The sequence below is a fragment of the Astyanax mexicanus genome, chromosome 7 (assembly GCF_023375975.1).
Source record: "Astyanax mexicanus isolate ESR-SI-001 chromosome 7, AstMex3_surface, whole genome shotgun sequence".
Lineage (NCBI taxonomy): Eukaryota > Metazoa > Chordata > Actinopteri > Characiformes > Acestrorhamphidae > Astyanax > Astyanax mexicanus.
Genome location: NC_064414.1, coordinates 55,290,001 through 55,305,899, shown reverse-complemented (window position 1 = coordinate 55,305,899; position 15,899 = coordinate 55,290,001). Strand labels below are relative to the sequence as shown.

At 42.7% G+C, this 15,899-nt stretch overlaps 1 protein-coding gene across 2 annotated transcripts in view; it reads left to right on the top strand.

Annotated features, from left to right (window-relative positions):
- The window catches only part of cntln (centlein, centrosomal protein), a 165,497-nt gene that overhangs the window by 97,499 nt on the left and 52,099 nt on the right, over positions 1-15,899 (top strand). The window contains exons 14-18 of one of the 2 annotated variants that reach the window (XM_049481477.1): positions 2,049-2,140; positions 5,617-5,705; positions 11,616-11,790; positions 13,859-14,045; positions 14,992-15,171. In XM_049481477.1, the coding sequence (XP_049337434.1) occupies positions 2,049-2,140; positions 5,617-5,705; positions 11,616-11,790; positions 13,859-14,045; positions 14,992-15,171 (723 nt within the window). Of the gene's footprint in view, positions 1-2,048; positions 2,141-5,616; positions 5,706-11,615; positions 11,791-13,858; positions 14,046-14,988; positions 15,172-15,899 lie in introns of both variants that reach the window. The other variant, XM_049481476.1, reaches the window with a different exon arrangement.

Genomic DNA, 15,899 nt, shown 5'->3' with positions numbered 1-15,899 from the left:
GATTTTATTTATAAACCCATTCCTTTACTCTCGCGCCCACCGTGTGCACTAATTAGCCCTTTCACACGCCGGCCGGGACTTACCGTAAGACTGAGCGGTGGGCTGGCGTCGGGAGACGTGGGCAGACTGGGTCTTCGCGTGACCTTAACGCGTGTACGTCTGTATATTTCTCCTTTTCACAGCGTTTCTCCTTTTACTGTCATTTTAAAGCAGCAAAATCTGAGCTTTTAATCTTAGTACATTTTAATAACCCAAAAAAAGATTTACAAAAAAAACAACAACAATTAAATATAATTAAAGGAAAATTCTTAAAAGAAAATTGTTAAATTAAAAAATGTCTGAATAAACTTAAGGTTTCATAAATCAAATATGTGCATCGATTTACCCAAGCAAGTAAATGTAGTGTAGTGTACTGATGAGTGCCAGTTTCTTCAGCCAATCACATTTTTTTTTTAATTGACTGACATTTATTTTCCTTAAAGTAAATTTTCATTCATAATCTGGGTTCGAACATTACCCAAATATTCACTATTCACTGTATACCTGTAACTCTACCTCTTCACTACTTTACTTTAACTGATGCTCTCAAACTTTACATTAAGAGACAAGAAATTCAAGTAATTAACTCTTGATGAGTTCAGCACAGCTGTTAACTGAAAGCCTGAATTCCCCCCAGGTCGCGTTCTCTGCTGTAGTGCTGTTAGCCAATTGGAGGTATGTGTTTGCATGTCTGAATATTCATGAGCAAGAGCCAAAGTCCTGTCTTTCTTCAGAGACCGGTAATGAGTCTTCAGTGAACTAAAGCAGGGTTATACTGGATCACCGGAGCACTCACAAAAAAACAGCTCACATGGCATTTATTCTTACAAGAGACACAACTAGACATTTTAAAATGAGTGAAAAAACAGTACATTTTGCATCCTCTCACACGTTGTGTTATTATTTCAAGTTTATTAAAAGTCAAATTGAATTTAAATATGCAAAATTCAGATTTAAATACTTTTTATATGTCAGATTGTGAGTTCTATACTTTCAGGTAATCTAGAAGTAAAAAACACTCTTATACAGAACACAAACTCTGTCCGTATCACACCTGAGCCGGTACCGTTACACACTGATCCGGCTCGGCTCCTCCTGATCTGAGATCAGATGCTGCAGTGAGTTTGTAGGTTTGCGGCGCGAGGCAGAGCGCGGTCCCCAGGCTGGGGTTGGGTGGAGGATCTCTCCTGCAGCGCTGAGCTAAAGGGAGGGGAAGAGGTGTGTGTTTCAGGTGCGAGAGTCTCGCGGGGCAGAACCCCGTCCTCCCCCGACTCCTTCTGGGTCCTAATAATAACTTGAAAGTGCAGGTTCCCTTCTTTTCAGCTTCTTAATTAGCCTTTAGCATGAATAAAGCTAATTGCTGGGAGCTAATTGGGCTTAGTTTCAGTTCTTGTCTGTTTGCAGCACAACCCCCCCCCCCCCCCCAAACCTCACTACTACTACCCCACCTTACCCACAATCCCCCAACACACACATCTACACACACACACACACAACCTTACTCTGGAGGTGAACGCCGTGTACCCCAAGCTGTGTTTCTGTGTTTCGTGTCACTTTGCACTTTGATTTTCCGGCAAATTAAGAGCTATTTAATTAGCGCAGGATCTTTTTGTGTCTCTCTCTCGCGGCGGGAGACAGATTAGCATGGCGTCAGGTTTCAGGAAAAAGTGAAACTTCGAGAAACAGTGCTCTCTTACTGCACTTAAAGTGTGAAAAAGTGTCTCCATTCATTACTCTGCTCTGTAAGTGGAAGTATATTGTAGATACTAGTGTTTAAATAAAATACTTCTGTTGAAGAAGCATCAACTCAAACTTTTTACTCTTTAAGTAAAAATGTTTAAGAAAAAAGTACTGGATTCAAAACTCAACTTAAAGTATAAAAGTAAAAGTAATATAAGAAGAAAAAATAAAGCCATTAAGAACAAAAGCTTAGGCCACACCCACAGAGTCCTATAGTGTCTGGTTGAGTTGGAGTGTTTTCTGAGTGTTTTTGTGTTTTGTTGTTGTAGAGCTCACCTGGAGGAGGAGCTGGATGTTGCGCGTGTGCATGCAGCCATGGATCGAGCTACAGCGCAGGAACTGCGTCTGCAGGAACAGCAAGGTAACACGCAGCACCAGTACCTACTGAGGATCATGCAGTATCCACTATGAATTATTCAGTGTCTACTATTAATTATTCATTCTTAATTATTCATCTACTTCAGTGTGTTATAAAAGATGGTGTAACAGGGTGGTATGTTGACGGATATCAGTAATAGAGTATTGAGGTGAGTGTACTGATTATACAGCTTGTCTGAAGTGCAGTGCGTGGTGATTTGGGGTGGTGTAACAGAGTGATGTAAAGCGGTTCAGTAGCAGGATTGAGTAACAGGGTTGAATAACGAGGTGATTTAACGGGATGGTGTAACAGGGTGGTGTAACAGGATGATGTATTGACAGGTATTGTTATTAGAGTATTGAGGTGAGTGTACTGATTATCCAGCAGGTCTGAAGTGCAGTGTGTCAGAGGTTTGGGGTGGTGTAATGGGGTGATGTAACAGGGTGGTGTAATGGGGTAGGATAACAGGTATAATGCTGGGTGTCAGTAATAGAGTATTGAGGTGAGAGTACTGATTATCCAGCGGGTCTGAACTGGAGTGTATTGTAGATTTGGGGTGGTGTAACAGGGTGGTGTAGCAGGGTGGTGTATTGACGGGTGTCACTAATAGAGTATTGAGGCGAGTGTACTGATTATCCAGCGGGTCTGAAGTGCAGTGTTTCAGAGGTTTGAGGTGTTGTGACAGGCTGGTGTACCAGGTTGGTGTAACAGGGTGGTGTAACGGGATGTTGGTATGTTGATGAGTGTCAGTAATAGAGTATTGAGGTAAATGTACTGATTATCCACCGGGTCTGAACTGCAGTCTATTAGAGATTTGAGGTGGTGTAACAGGATGGTGTAACAGGGTGGTGTAACGGGGTGGTGTAACAAGATGCTATATTGACTGGTGTCACCAATAGATAATTAAGGTGAGATTACTGATTATCCAGCAGTGTGTTGGAGATTTGGGGTGGTGTAACAGGATGGTGTAACGGGGTGGTGTAACAGTGTGGTGTAACAGGGTGGTGTAATGCGGTGGTGTAATGGGGTGGTACATTGACTCGTGTCACCAATAGAGTATTCGCCACGATAAACCTGCCAGACCCGAGACGTACTGGAGTGGCAGGAAGACGACGCTTTACAGGTCTATTAATCCGTATCGACGTGGTGGGGGGGGGGGGTGGTTGGGCGGCGGTATCGGTGTAGCCGCAGCGCGGCGGAGGCAGTAATTAAGTGGCGGTTGGAGACACTGAGCTTCAGTCGGTAAAAAGTCACCTTCCGACTTCCTTAATCAACCTGCACCCAGAAAGAGGCCGCGATCACATGCCCACTGCCCACCACCTGATTAGTCCTGACAAGCTCCCAAGACAAAAGAGACAGCTAATTTAAAGTAACAAACTTTTAAGCCCTTCCAAGAGTGTGTGTGTGTGTGTGTGTGTGTGTGTCTGAGAGGCCACAGAGAGAGAGGGCGAGGGCGAGCGAGAACCATCTGACTTGGTTTTCTGAGCTTCCGAAGGTGAGCTGACCCCGAAAAGTCAAAATCCTTAATATTTTACGATTCAACAAATGAGCATCTCTCCTCAACACAAGCCTGGAAGTTTCACATCAACTCCACCATGCAGAAAACATCCAGATGCTCCTCTTCCTCCTTCTGTTCCTCACCACACTGCAGAAAATACACCCCAACCACTACAATCTGCTAATAATTTCTGTTTTGTGATTATAGTAACGATATAAGATTAATTTATACATGTTTATTACGTGTGATTATACCCACATCCATTATATCCAGTAAACACAACTAAAGTAGAAATAAAACTTCAAACAAATTCAATGATTTGCCAGCAAAATGAGACACTTTCACTTTTTATTTTATTCTTTTTCTCTATATGTTGTAAATGAATAGTGAAGTGATCTATCAGATTATGAAGGAACACATAGTAAATCATGTAGTAACTTAAAAACAGAGTTAAACAAACCTAAATACTCTGTGAAGAAGCTTTTAGATGTTTTTTATCTGGGGAGCTGTTTGTTAACTTGTGGTTTCTGAGGCTGGAAACTCTGATGAACTTATCCTGGGGCGGACCTGATGAGTGCCAGTTCCATCATTATAAAGTTTTTGATGGTTCTTTTTTTGCAACTGCACTTCAGAATACTTTCAAAGTTCCTGAAATTCGTCTTTTTAAATTGACTGATCTTCATTTTTTCTTAAAGTATTTTTTTAAATCTTTATTTAGTTGAGTAGTTGTTGCTTCTCATAATCTGGATTCGAACATTACTCAAATATTCACTATTCACTGTATACCTGTAACTCTACCTCTTCACTACTTTACTTTAACTGATGCTCTCAAACACTTTATTAAGAGACAAGAAATTCAAGTAATTAACTCTTGATGAGTTCAGCACAGCTGTTAACTGAAAGCCTGAATTCTACAATGCTGAACAATTTAAATAATGAAAAACATTTTGACTGGTGCTGTGTTGTATGTGTGGTATTGTATGTAACAAAAAAATACTTAAAACAAGTTAAATAATTCGAAAAGAAATCCCAGGAATGCTCCATTTTCTCTTAATTTATTATTATTTTTATTATTAAAAATTTTTATCCCATTTTTTTTTTTTCACAATTTGCACAACTCCGCCTATCACTAGTGATGCTCCAACACCAGGAGGGTTAAGAAGACCAGCACACGCCTCCTCCGATACATGTGAAGTCAGACTTCAGCCTTTTTTTGAGCTGCTGCTGATGCTGTAGCATTGCCGAGTAGCATCACAGCGCTAACGCTCAGAGGAAAGCGCAGCGACTCTGGTGGTTCTGATACATCAGCTCACAGACGCAGCCTTGTGCTGATCCACATCACCCTAGTGATGAATAGGGGAAAGAGAGAGCACCATCTACTGTACTGTACCCACCCAGAGAGGGTAAGTGAAAGCCAATTGTGCTTTCTCTCTCTCGGGCTCCGGCAGCTGATGGCAAGCTGCATGGATTCATGATCTCAGGATTCGAACAGGCGGTCTTCTGTTAATAGTGGCAGCGCCTTAGTTGGTTATGTTTATATCTACGTTTTATTTTAGAGGAAGGACACAGTAAAACTTTCAGATTTAATTTTTTTTTCTTTTACCTTTTTCAGTTACGTCAAAAACACAAGCGGCGTGCAGAGGTGGGTAATTAGCTTCAGAAGTAAATTTTGGAGGAGAGAAAGCGCTTTATTCTGCTGTAAGTTGGCTGATTGCTCGGGGTCAGAGGGCGGCGTGTGATGAATCAGAGACTCTGAGTTTTTCAGCTGTAAAGTCGTTCTGTGGAGAGCGCCGTCCATTAAGGGCCTCTTTAAGAACGTGTGCAGAAGAATAGGCCTGAAAGGACAGAGAATTATGTGTCATTAATAATAATTGACTCATTATTGCGGCGGTGTGGTGCGGTGGAGTGCAGCGCTGTGGCTGGCAGGTGACAGTGTGTGTGTGTGTGTGTGTGTGTGTGTGTGTGTGTGTTCGGCTGGCAGAGCTGCAGCTGAGAGACGATGGAAACTCGGCGGCCGGCGGCGCCCTGATCCTGCCATCTGCCCAGAGACCCGACAAATCCATTAAAAAGGTACAAACCGGTGCTCACACACACACACACACTCTTTTATACACACACACTCTTTTATACACACACAGTGGCTGGTTCTCTGGCGCGGCGGCTCTGTGTATGGGGGTCACGGGGTGGCGCTGCGTTTTCCGCTGGAGGCCAGATTTACTGCTGTACACAGAAAATAATACAATAGCTCCCTGTTTACTCCAGATAGCGCTGCAGTTATTTGCCTGATTCTGTAATTATAGACCTTTTAATGCGCTCTGAATGTCAGAATATCAGCTGTTCTCAACAGCCAGGCGTAAACAAACACTGTGTGACGGTTAACTCATTCACAAATAAGATAAATGTCAAGTTCTGCAGCTGCAGCTGTGCCTTTTGCCCTGCTACTGATTACCAGACTACTGTATGATCTAAAACATCACTGTATAATAAAATTGAATTAAGCATTCAGCATCAATTATCAGGCCCAGTATCAGTTTATTACCTCTATATAAACTCCAGCTGAAATATATGAGCTGTACAGGGCTAGCATAGTAATGTTAGCTGAGCTAACTTAGCCTTAGCGTTTGTTTGTGTGAATAATATTCAGTTATATTGGTAGAATTTTTTTGGTCTATCGTTGTCTTATTAGTTGGTTTTCAACCTACCATTCCTTTATTGGTAGATTTTTATGCTGTGTTTTCTCTGTTGTATTTTTTAGGTTTTTATGCCTATAATTGTCCTGTTTAGTAGATTTTAGGCCTATAATTTCACTATTTATACTCACTATTTCACTATTTTAGGCATAATATTGTACTATTGGTAGATTTTCGGTCTAACATTCTCCTATTGGTAGATTTTAGACCTATCATTCTCCTTTTGGTAGATTTTTAGTCTTTCTCTGTCCTATTTTTTTATGTATACAATTGTCTATATTTTAGACCTACCATTGTCCTATTGGTAGATTTCAGACCTGCCATTGTACTATTGGTAGATTTCAGACCTACCATTGTACTATTGGTAGATTTTACACCTACTATTGTCCTATTGGTAGATTTTAGGCCTACCATTATGTTATTGGTAGATTTTAGACCTAATATTGTCCAATTGGATTATTTTTGGCCTACCGTTGTCCAATTGGTAGGTTTTTATCCTTTCTCTGTCCATTTTGTTTGAGATTTATATGCCTATCATTCTCCTATTGGTAAGCATATCATTGTTCTATTGGTAGATTTTAGGCCTATCATTGTCTTATGCAAAGCAGAACACAGTCAAATCTTTTTTACAGCAGTGTTCTACATCAACCTCATCTATTATAAAGCTTTTCCAGTACAGTAGAAACTCTAAATACACTAAAAAGGGGGAGATCTCGTTTGTAATTTCCTTAATTTCAGGAATATGAATCTGAAGATCAGGTTGTGCCCAGATGTTTATTAAGTATTTATCCATTATTACCTCAATTGTCTGATAACCAATGTCCTGTTTGTGGTTTTAGGCCCAGCACTGTTCTGTAGACTCTCTCTTTTCTTTTCTTTCTCTTTTTCTTTCATCTTTCTCTTTGTGTACAGAATAGTCTCTTTTGAAGATCAGGTGTGTGCAGATGTTTATTAAGTATATAATCATTAATAACTCCGTCATCAGCGTGCTGGAAACAGAAACGCAGCTGATAATGAGGTGAGAACAGGGGGCTCCTGAGGATCTGACTCCTCTTCTTCTCTTTTCTTCTTCTCTTTTTTTTCTTCAGCTGAACTGTGTTTCACACCCATCCACATCCTGCAGCCATCGCTTTATCAGGAAGCCCACAGGGCGCTCATACACACACATACACACACGTATACACACACTCTCACATCCACTCACACACATTCTCATACACACGCTCCACGGGCCACCAGGCCTTATTTGCGGCGGGTCTGCCGCAGCGTAAAGCCGTTTGGTTGGCTGGAGGGTGGCGGCAGGGCCGTGCCGGGCGGCGGGGGGCGCTTCCGAGCGCTGGAATGAAATGGGTTGTGCAGTAATTCAGAGCATATGATGCCACTGAGCTGAGTGGCAGCGCCGGCGCCATATGGCAAAGTAATGGGGGCTGTCATCGCCTTTATTACTGAATGACAAGCACCATGTTAAACCAAATAACCTACCGGGGGCGGACTGCGCCCGTTAACACGCCGTAATGTGCATAAGTGAGTGAGTGCAAGTGTGTGTGTGTGTGTGTGTGTGTGGTGCACATTCCTGGCAGGCCGTTGTCAACCAGGCGTAAAGGGTTTAATGTTGTTTGAAAGGTGGCGTGCTGCAGCTCGAGGACGCAGTAAAAGCTGGGTAAAAAGCCGAGATTTGCCTGGGGGTAAACACCCAGCGGGCACGCCCTCCTCCCCCCTGCCCCCCTCTCCTCTCCCGAGCCCCCGCCACCCGCCGCTCACAGCCAGCCTAAACGCCTAAACACCAGCCTTTTGTGTTTGTTCAGGACCAGCCACGAATGGGAGGCAGCTGTGGGCCTCATATACAGGACACTCAGTACAGTACAGGGCTGCAACGATTAATCGATATAATCGACAATGTTGATCATTTAAATTTGTCGACTACTTTTTTCATTTTTGCACTTTTTTCCATATTCCACTGCTGTAGACAACATGTACTTACTTGTAAATAATATCCAAAACACATTACTGTTTTCATGTAAATATTTCCATCCTGGATGTAAATTAAACACCAATTTAATATTTATATTTAGTTAGTTTATATCTTTCTTTATTGTATATTTTCTTATATTTTACTTTTATTTTTATGCGGTATACTTGGCGAGGAGCAAAGAAAGAATTTCATTGTACGAGGAAACTTGTTTCTTACTGTGCACATGACAAAAAACTCTTTAAATCTACAAATTTAATTGTCGATTAATCGTTAATTTGTAACAGTAACGCTGTACACAAAGTGCTGGGGACTGAACTAAATATTAGTTGTTAATCTTTAAACATCATCTAGACATTAAAGTGGCTTTTAAATCTCATGCTCAGCTGTTTCTATCATTTATTATATTTTTAGAGAGGAAAAAAACATGGCAGAAATAATCGCCGACTAATCGAAAACATAATCATCAGACTAATCGACTACCAAAATAATCATTAGATTATGAATCACTCACACAGTTTTGCGCTCGAGTTTTGAAAGGGGTGGTTTTGACAGTTCGGGGGCGGAGCCGGACTCAACTCCCTTAGCGAACGCTATTGGCTGATATCTCCAGGGTTCGTGATGGACCGCCCACCTCCAGGAGCCGGAAGAGGGCAGGGAAAGAAGGACAGAAAAAGAGGTAGCTAACTGGCTATGCTAAAATCCAAACAACCCGCTCTCCGGAGCTGTTAGCCCGGGTATAGTGCCCGCAGCGACCCGCTCTGTCTGCCCGGCTTCAGTGCTTAGAGCGACCGGTGCTGTTCTCCCAGAGAGCCGGTCGCTCTAGGTGCTAACCCGCCAGAGCCGGCGAGCGATCGCTCCAGACGAGAGCCCAGGCAGACAGAGCGGGTCCCTCCGGAGAGCGGGTTGTTTGGATATTAGCATAGCCAGTTAGCTAACTCTCCTCCTGTCATTTTTTCTCAGCCCTCCTCCGGCTCCTGGAGGTGGGCGGTCCATCACGAACCCTGGAGATATTAGCCAATAGCGTTCGCTGAAGGAGGTGACCCTGACTCCGCCCCCAAACTGTCAAAACCACCCCTTTCAAAACTTGAGCGCAAAAAACACTCAGTCGAGCACTAACTGCTGCAGCAGGTAATTCACACAGCGCACGAGGAAAAAAAGCACAGAGAGGAGAAAAATGAAGCTCGAGAGCAACATTTTCTTCAGCGCGCACACCATTCACTTTTTTTTGCTGACTAGTTTCACATTTGTGCTCACGAGAAGTTCATTTACACACTTGAAATGTTAAAACACGCTGGTTAATTTTTTTCACCTGGTATTTTTGCGCCCCAGACTTTAGGGCGCGTTGCGGAACAGCAGGGTGAACTAAAATACGATAAAATACAAAAAATTCCAACATGCTAGAGTCTTTCCGTCAGACGCTCCGACGCCGTCGCTCACATCAAATTACTGATTTTTCACTGTATTACACTACACAGACCTTTGTCGCTTGACAAAATCAGATTAAAATCGGGTTAAAATTGGGCTAAAATGGTGTAGTCTGATCTGGGCATAACAGGACTTTATGATGGTGAGTTTTGGTGCAGTAAATGAGCTGGTGGTGAGCAGCTGTAACTCCAGGCTGTGGGGAGTATATACGAGTTTACTCAGGAGACAGGTGATAACAGAGCTTCTGAGAGTTCAGGTGATGTTTGAGACATGAGGCCGGAGTTTGAATCTGGAGGAGAGTGGACCGCAGTGCCGCGCTAACGGCAGCCAATCACATCATCAGGACGGCCGGCTGAGAGCACTGCTGTTACTGCCATTTAAATGTCTTCCGGACACTTGAGTTCAGGAGAGCCGTTTAAACTCCGCCCGCCTGATCCATCCATCCATCCATCCATCCATCCATCCCTCCATCCATCCCTTCATCCATCCAGGTGAAATCGGCTTGTTTCCTCGTCAGCGCTCCTCATAATGGCACTGATAGAGTCCAGGATATGTTCTGTAATAAACATGTCAGGTGTTTTCATGCTGAATAAAGGCACTCGAAGGTGAAATGATGCAGATGTGATCGGCTGCTGTCATAAGAAGACCTTTATCAGAGTGAGGAGGAGGAGAGAGACGGTGTAAACTTCTGCTCAGATGTGAATTCAGAATTATATATTCATATATAAACTGATTAAAATGCTTTAATAAACAGATGGCTCAATAATCCTGTATATCATTACTTACTAGTGTAAAACATGTACAGCTCTTAAAACAGAGGGGTTTCTTTGATTTTACCAAATTGAAAACCTCAAAAATATATAATCAAGAGGAAGATGGATGATCACAAGCCATCAAACTGAACTACTTGAAATTTTGTACCAGGAGTAAAGCAGCATAAAGTTATCCAAAAGCAGTGTGTAAGACTGGTGGAGGAGAACATGATGTTAAGATGCATGAAAAAAAAAACTGTGATTAAAAACCAACCAGGGTTATTCCACCAAATATTGTAATTCATAAATCTCTTTATGAATATGAACTTGTTTTCTTTGCATTATTTGAGGTCTGAAAGCTCTGCATCTTTTTTTTTTGTTATTTCAGACGTTTCTCATTTTCTGTAAATAAATGCTCTAAATGGGAATATTTTTATTTGTAATTTGGGAGAAATGTTGTCTGTAGTTTATAGAATAAAACAACAATGTTCATTTTACTCAAACATAAACCTATAAATAGCAAAAACAGAGAAACTGATTCAGAAACTGAAGAAGTGCTCTCCATTTTTTCCAGTGCTGTATCTCCAAAACGGTGACTGGAAAAAGGCAAAACTAAATGTCTTAAATTTAAATGAAAGTCAGCATAAAATACTGTAAGAGTTTTCAGTATTTGTATAGCGTTAATAACTATTCTACAGATTACAGAGCAGCTAAAGGGATCAAACTGTGTTAAAATCTAAAAAAGAAAAAGGAATGAGAAGGAAAAGCAGCAATATAAGGATTTTCAACAGGCCTTTTTTAGTAAATGTGTAATAATAGAAGTGTAAGTTTAAGAACATTGTGAATTACATTTTAGAATGTATTTATTTTACAGTGTTTTTAAGTTTCATGTGGGCGTGGCCTAAGCTTTTGTTCTTAATGGCTTTTACTTTTTTCTCGTTACATTATTGTTACTTTTAAAAATAATAAGTAGTTTTAAAACCAGTACTTTTTTAAACACTTTTACTTAAAGAGTAAAAAGCTTGAGTTGATTCTTTAACTTCTACAGAAGTATTTTATTAAACTCTAGTATCTATACTTCTACCTACAGAGTAATGAACACTGATGCTTTTCACTCATTTGTGTGTGTGTGTTTGTGCAGATAGAGGTGCTGGAGAGGAGGATGGTGAGTTTAGAGAGGGAGGCGGAGCAGCTGAGGGATGATAACCACGCCCTGCAGGAGGCGGGGCTAATGCTGAGCCGGGAGCGCTCGGATCTGCAGGCCGCTCTGAAACGAGCCGCCGCTCGAGAGGAAGCAGAACTGGACCGACTGAGAGGTAAAACTGCAGTTTCTGAGGCTGGTAACGGCCCTGATGAGTGCCAGTTTCATCATAACATTTTTGATGGTCTTTGCAACTGCATTTGTGGATACTTTTAAAGTTTTGTTTTTTTTTGTGTTTTGCATTGACTGACCTCTATTGGTTGAAGTCATTTTCTCTGTACTTACTTGAGTATTTCCTGCCTCTCATACTATGCATTAAATCATAACTCAAATAGAGTTATTCACTGTATACCTGTAACTCTACCTCTTCACTGATATGGTAGTACTCTATTTAACTTCTCGTGCTGCACTGAATCCCACAGGTGGTGTAAATTTCCCTCTATGGGAGTAACAGCAGTCCCTTTACTCAGAGCTTTATTTGATAATAATCTGAATATTAAAGGAGAACTCTGGTGTAAAATTGACTTTTTGTTGTAGTAAAACATGATAAAGAGTTCTAACCTTTGTTGAATAGCTCTCCTCCACTCTCCTGCAGCTTTCTGAGATCCAGTATTTTGTGCAGTTTGTCTGAACAGGCTAACAGGGCACATTTTGCCCCTGGAGATTAATAGATTTTACACCGTTATCCAGCTTAAAGTAGCTCCACACCTCATTGGTAGAATCCGGAGAGCCCTGACATTTAAAACTAAGCATTAAGAACTTTAAAAGTGCAGAAGAAGCTTATTAAAAACACTGTTTACATCCCGTAGTGTTAGCTACATCTCCATCGCCACCAGCTCATGCTAGGTTCACACTACACGATTTTGGGCCAGTTTTTCAGTCGCCGCTCGCTCAGTCGTGTAGTGTGAACTACTGAAAGATGCTCACCGAGTCGTCACTGACTGATCACCAACCAGTCACAGACGCCCGGCAAATATTCAGCATGTTTAATATCTGACTCAGTCTGCGACTAGGAGTCAGGAACAGCAGCTACATACGGCCAATGAGATCACAGAAACAGAGAACCACGGGTCCAAAACTTATACGAGCCATTTATGGAGAGTCTGACCTCTTTCTGTCCCCCATGTTATATCATTAAATCACTGGTAAACTCTAGAGGGTGAGTCCTCTATGAATGGGAGTGAATGGAGCTAAAAGCTAAAAAACTTCAATGTAAAAAATGTTTATTAACTACTTGTTCTGAACATTTCTTTAATGTTAGAAAGTAGAATAATTTATTTTACTAAAAGTTTATCTACAGAAAACAGGTATTACACTGTAAAGCTCTAGCATTACTGCTACTGTGAGCTGATTGGTTGGCGAGATAACTCTGGAGATACAGGTAAAACATGTCTAAAAGGTTTGTAACTGTAGTTCAAAATAATAAAAAATGATGTCTTCAGTGCTGAAACATTTGACATATTTCTGTGTTAAGGACATAAGTACATATTTAAATATAAAACTGATCATATATGTATATATATATATATATATATAAACTCTGATTTTACTGTTTTGGCTTCATATGAACTCGTGTTCATGTTGGACTCACTTTAAGTGCGTATTCTCCTCTATAGAGATTCTCTGGTTTGGCATCAATAGTTTTCGTCTGAGTTTAGTTCAGGTGTGTTCTCGTGTTTCTAAAGAGCAGCCAGGTGAGTCTGTGATTTCCCACAGTGAGAAATCGTGTAACGATTGTGAGTCCGTGTCGCTGATTAGTAATGTAGTGTGAACCTGGCATTAAAATAAAGTCATGATCAGTAGAGTGATGAGCACGTAGTGTTGGCAGGCTGGCGCCCGGAGATGTAGCTAACGCTACGTGTTGTAAACAGTGGTTTTTAGTAAATTTCGTTCACAGTTCTTAATGTTTTAAATGTCAGAGCTCTCCAGATTTAATTCTACCAATGAGCTATTTATCTGCAGGGGCAAAAAATGCCCTGTTTAACCCAATTTTTAGCCTGTTAGGACAAAATGCATAACATTTCTGTATTTCAGAAAGCTGCAGGAGAGAGGAGGTGAGCTATTCAACAAAGATAAGAACTTTTTATCATGTTTTACCATGACAAAATTCAATTTAACACAGAGTTCTCCTTTAGCGCTGTTGTGTGAGTGGGTTGATGGTATTGTGAATTGTTTGGGTGCAGTGCAGCTGCTGGGTGAGGTGCAGGGGCTGGAGGCTCGGCTGCAGGGCTGCAGGAGGGAGGCGGCGGAGGCCCGGAGAGACCGGACCCAGGCCCGGCACGCCCTGCTGCGCCTCAGACAGGAACTCGGGGTCCTGAGGGCGGAGAGAGACTTCCACAGAGCCGCCGCCCACCGCTGGAGCAAAGCCAAGTACGTGTTTCACAGTGAAGAGAGGATACGGCTTATTATATAATACTTCCTGCTTAGATTATAGATGATATAATGTCACTCTACTGCTCCTCTGTTTATTGTGAGCAGGTCTAGGAGGTAGGGGGTGTCCTGATTCTGGTTCAGGCCTGATTCAGGCCTATATGACCCTTTAAACTGAGATTTTGTAGAGGCACACTCCAAACATAGCACTTTTCCACCACAAGAACTGAAATGACTGAAATGAAGCCCATAAATAAAGTATTTTCCTTGTTTAAAATTGTGATAACATGGGGCTTTAAGTCCAGCAGTCTAAGGCTCTGCCATTATGATCAGGAGATCGCTGGTTTGAATCCTGGTCATGCAGCTTGCCATCAGATGCTTGTGCCCCGGGAGAGCACAATTGTCCTTGCTCTCTCTGGGTGGGTACAGTACAGTAGATGGCGCTCTTTCTTTCCCCTATTCTTCACTCCTAGGGGGATGTGGATCAGCACAAGGCTGCGTCTGTGAGCTGGTGTATCAGAACCGAGTTGCTGCGCTTTACTCCGAGCGTTAGCGCTGTGATGCTACTCGGCAATGCTACAGCATCAGCAGCAGCTCAAAAAGAGGCGAGCATAAGGAGATTTAAACGGCTTTATAAGTAGATAGGGAAAAACAGAAAACGAGAACAGACGGAAACTGAAGTCACGGCGAGTGCGACAAAGAAAGAGAAACGGGGGAGGGATGTAAACAAAAGCTCACCAGAGAAGCATTTTAGAATGTATTATTTTTTTCATTATCATTTTTATAGTTCAAACAACCTCACGGCTCAGATGTTTCATGCTTTCAGGCTGAATATATTGCAGACCACTGTTACAGAGTATATAACAGCATAGACTCTACCTGTTTATAAATAAATAATATAACTCACACTATTTATGTGAATTTTGGATTTTGATTCTTCCAGCAGGACCAGACCCCCGACGACCAGAGCCCGGGGCCCGACCCGAGCACACACACACTCACACACACATACACACCCCGAGCGCCGGCCCCGAGCGAGCAGCCGGACACACACACTCTCAGAGCAGCGGCAGCAGAGGACACACAGCCCTGCCAAGGACGAGTGGGAGGACATGAGTCCAGACAGGTACACACACACACACACAATACACACACACACACACTCGTCCCGCCGGTCCTCCTGCCTGATACTGCCCCCCCCACACTCCCTCACTCTCTTTTCATCTCTTCTCTCTCTCTTTTTCTCTTTCTCTCGTCCATCTCCATCTCTCCCTCCCTCCATCCCTCCCTCCCTCGTTCGCTCATTATTTTTTCCGGCCAGAGGGACAGCAGCAGCAGCAGCAGCGCATATGCAAAAAGCCATAAGGAAGCGGGTGATTGAGTCCCGGCCCGCGTCTCGTTGGTATTCAGAAGACGAGGAGGAGGAGGAGGAAGAAGAGGCGGCAGAGTGAGAAGAGGGGGAGAAAACCAGAGAAAAAACCTGTCAGATCCCTTTTGAAATATCCTGGGACGTCTTGCTCGCAGCTTATTGACTGAAATTTGCATGTGGAATTAGCCACCTCTGCACAGCGGAGTTGAGCCGGTGCCAGGAAGCGCCGGAGTACGCCGTCGCTCCGTCTCGTCCGACACGTCCGCAAAAAACCCGCCGTCTCCCAGCCGTCACCACAACCAAAAACTGACAGTTTGGCAGCTTGATTTAATTTGTGGCTCTTTTGCATTTTCACCCCCCGACGCCCCCGACACCGGAGCAACCCCGCTAACGCTAACCCGCGCTAACCCGGCCCGCCATTCAGCTCGGTTAGCTTACGACACGTTTCCTTCACCCCCTCCGATCGACCCCCGCCCCGCAAAGCA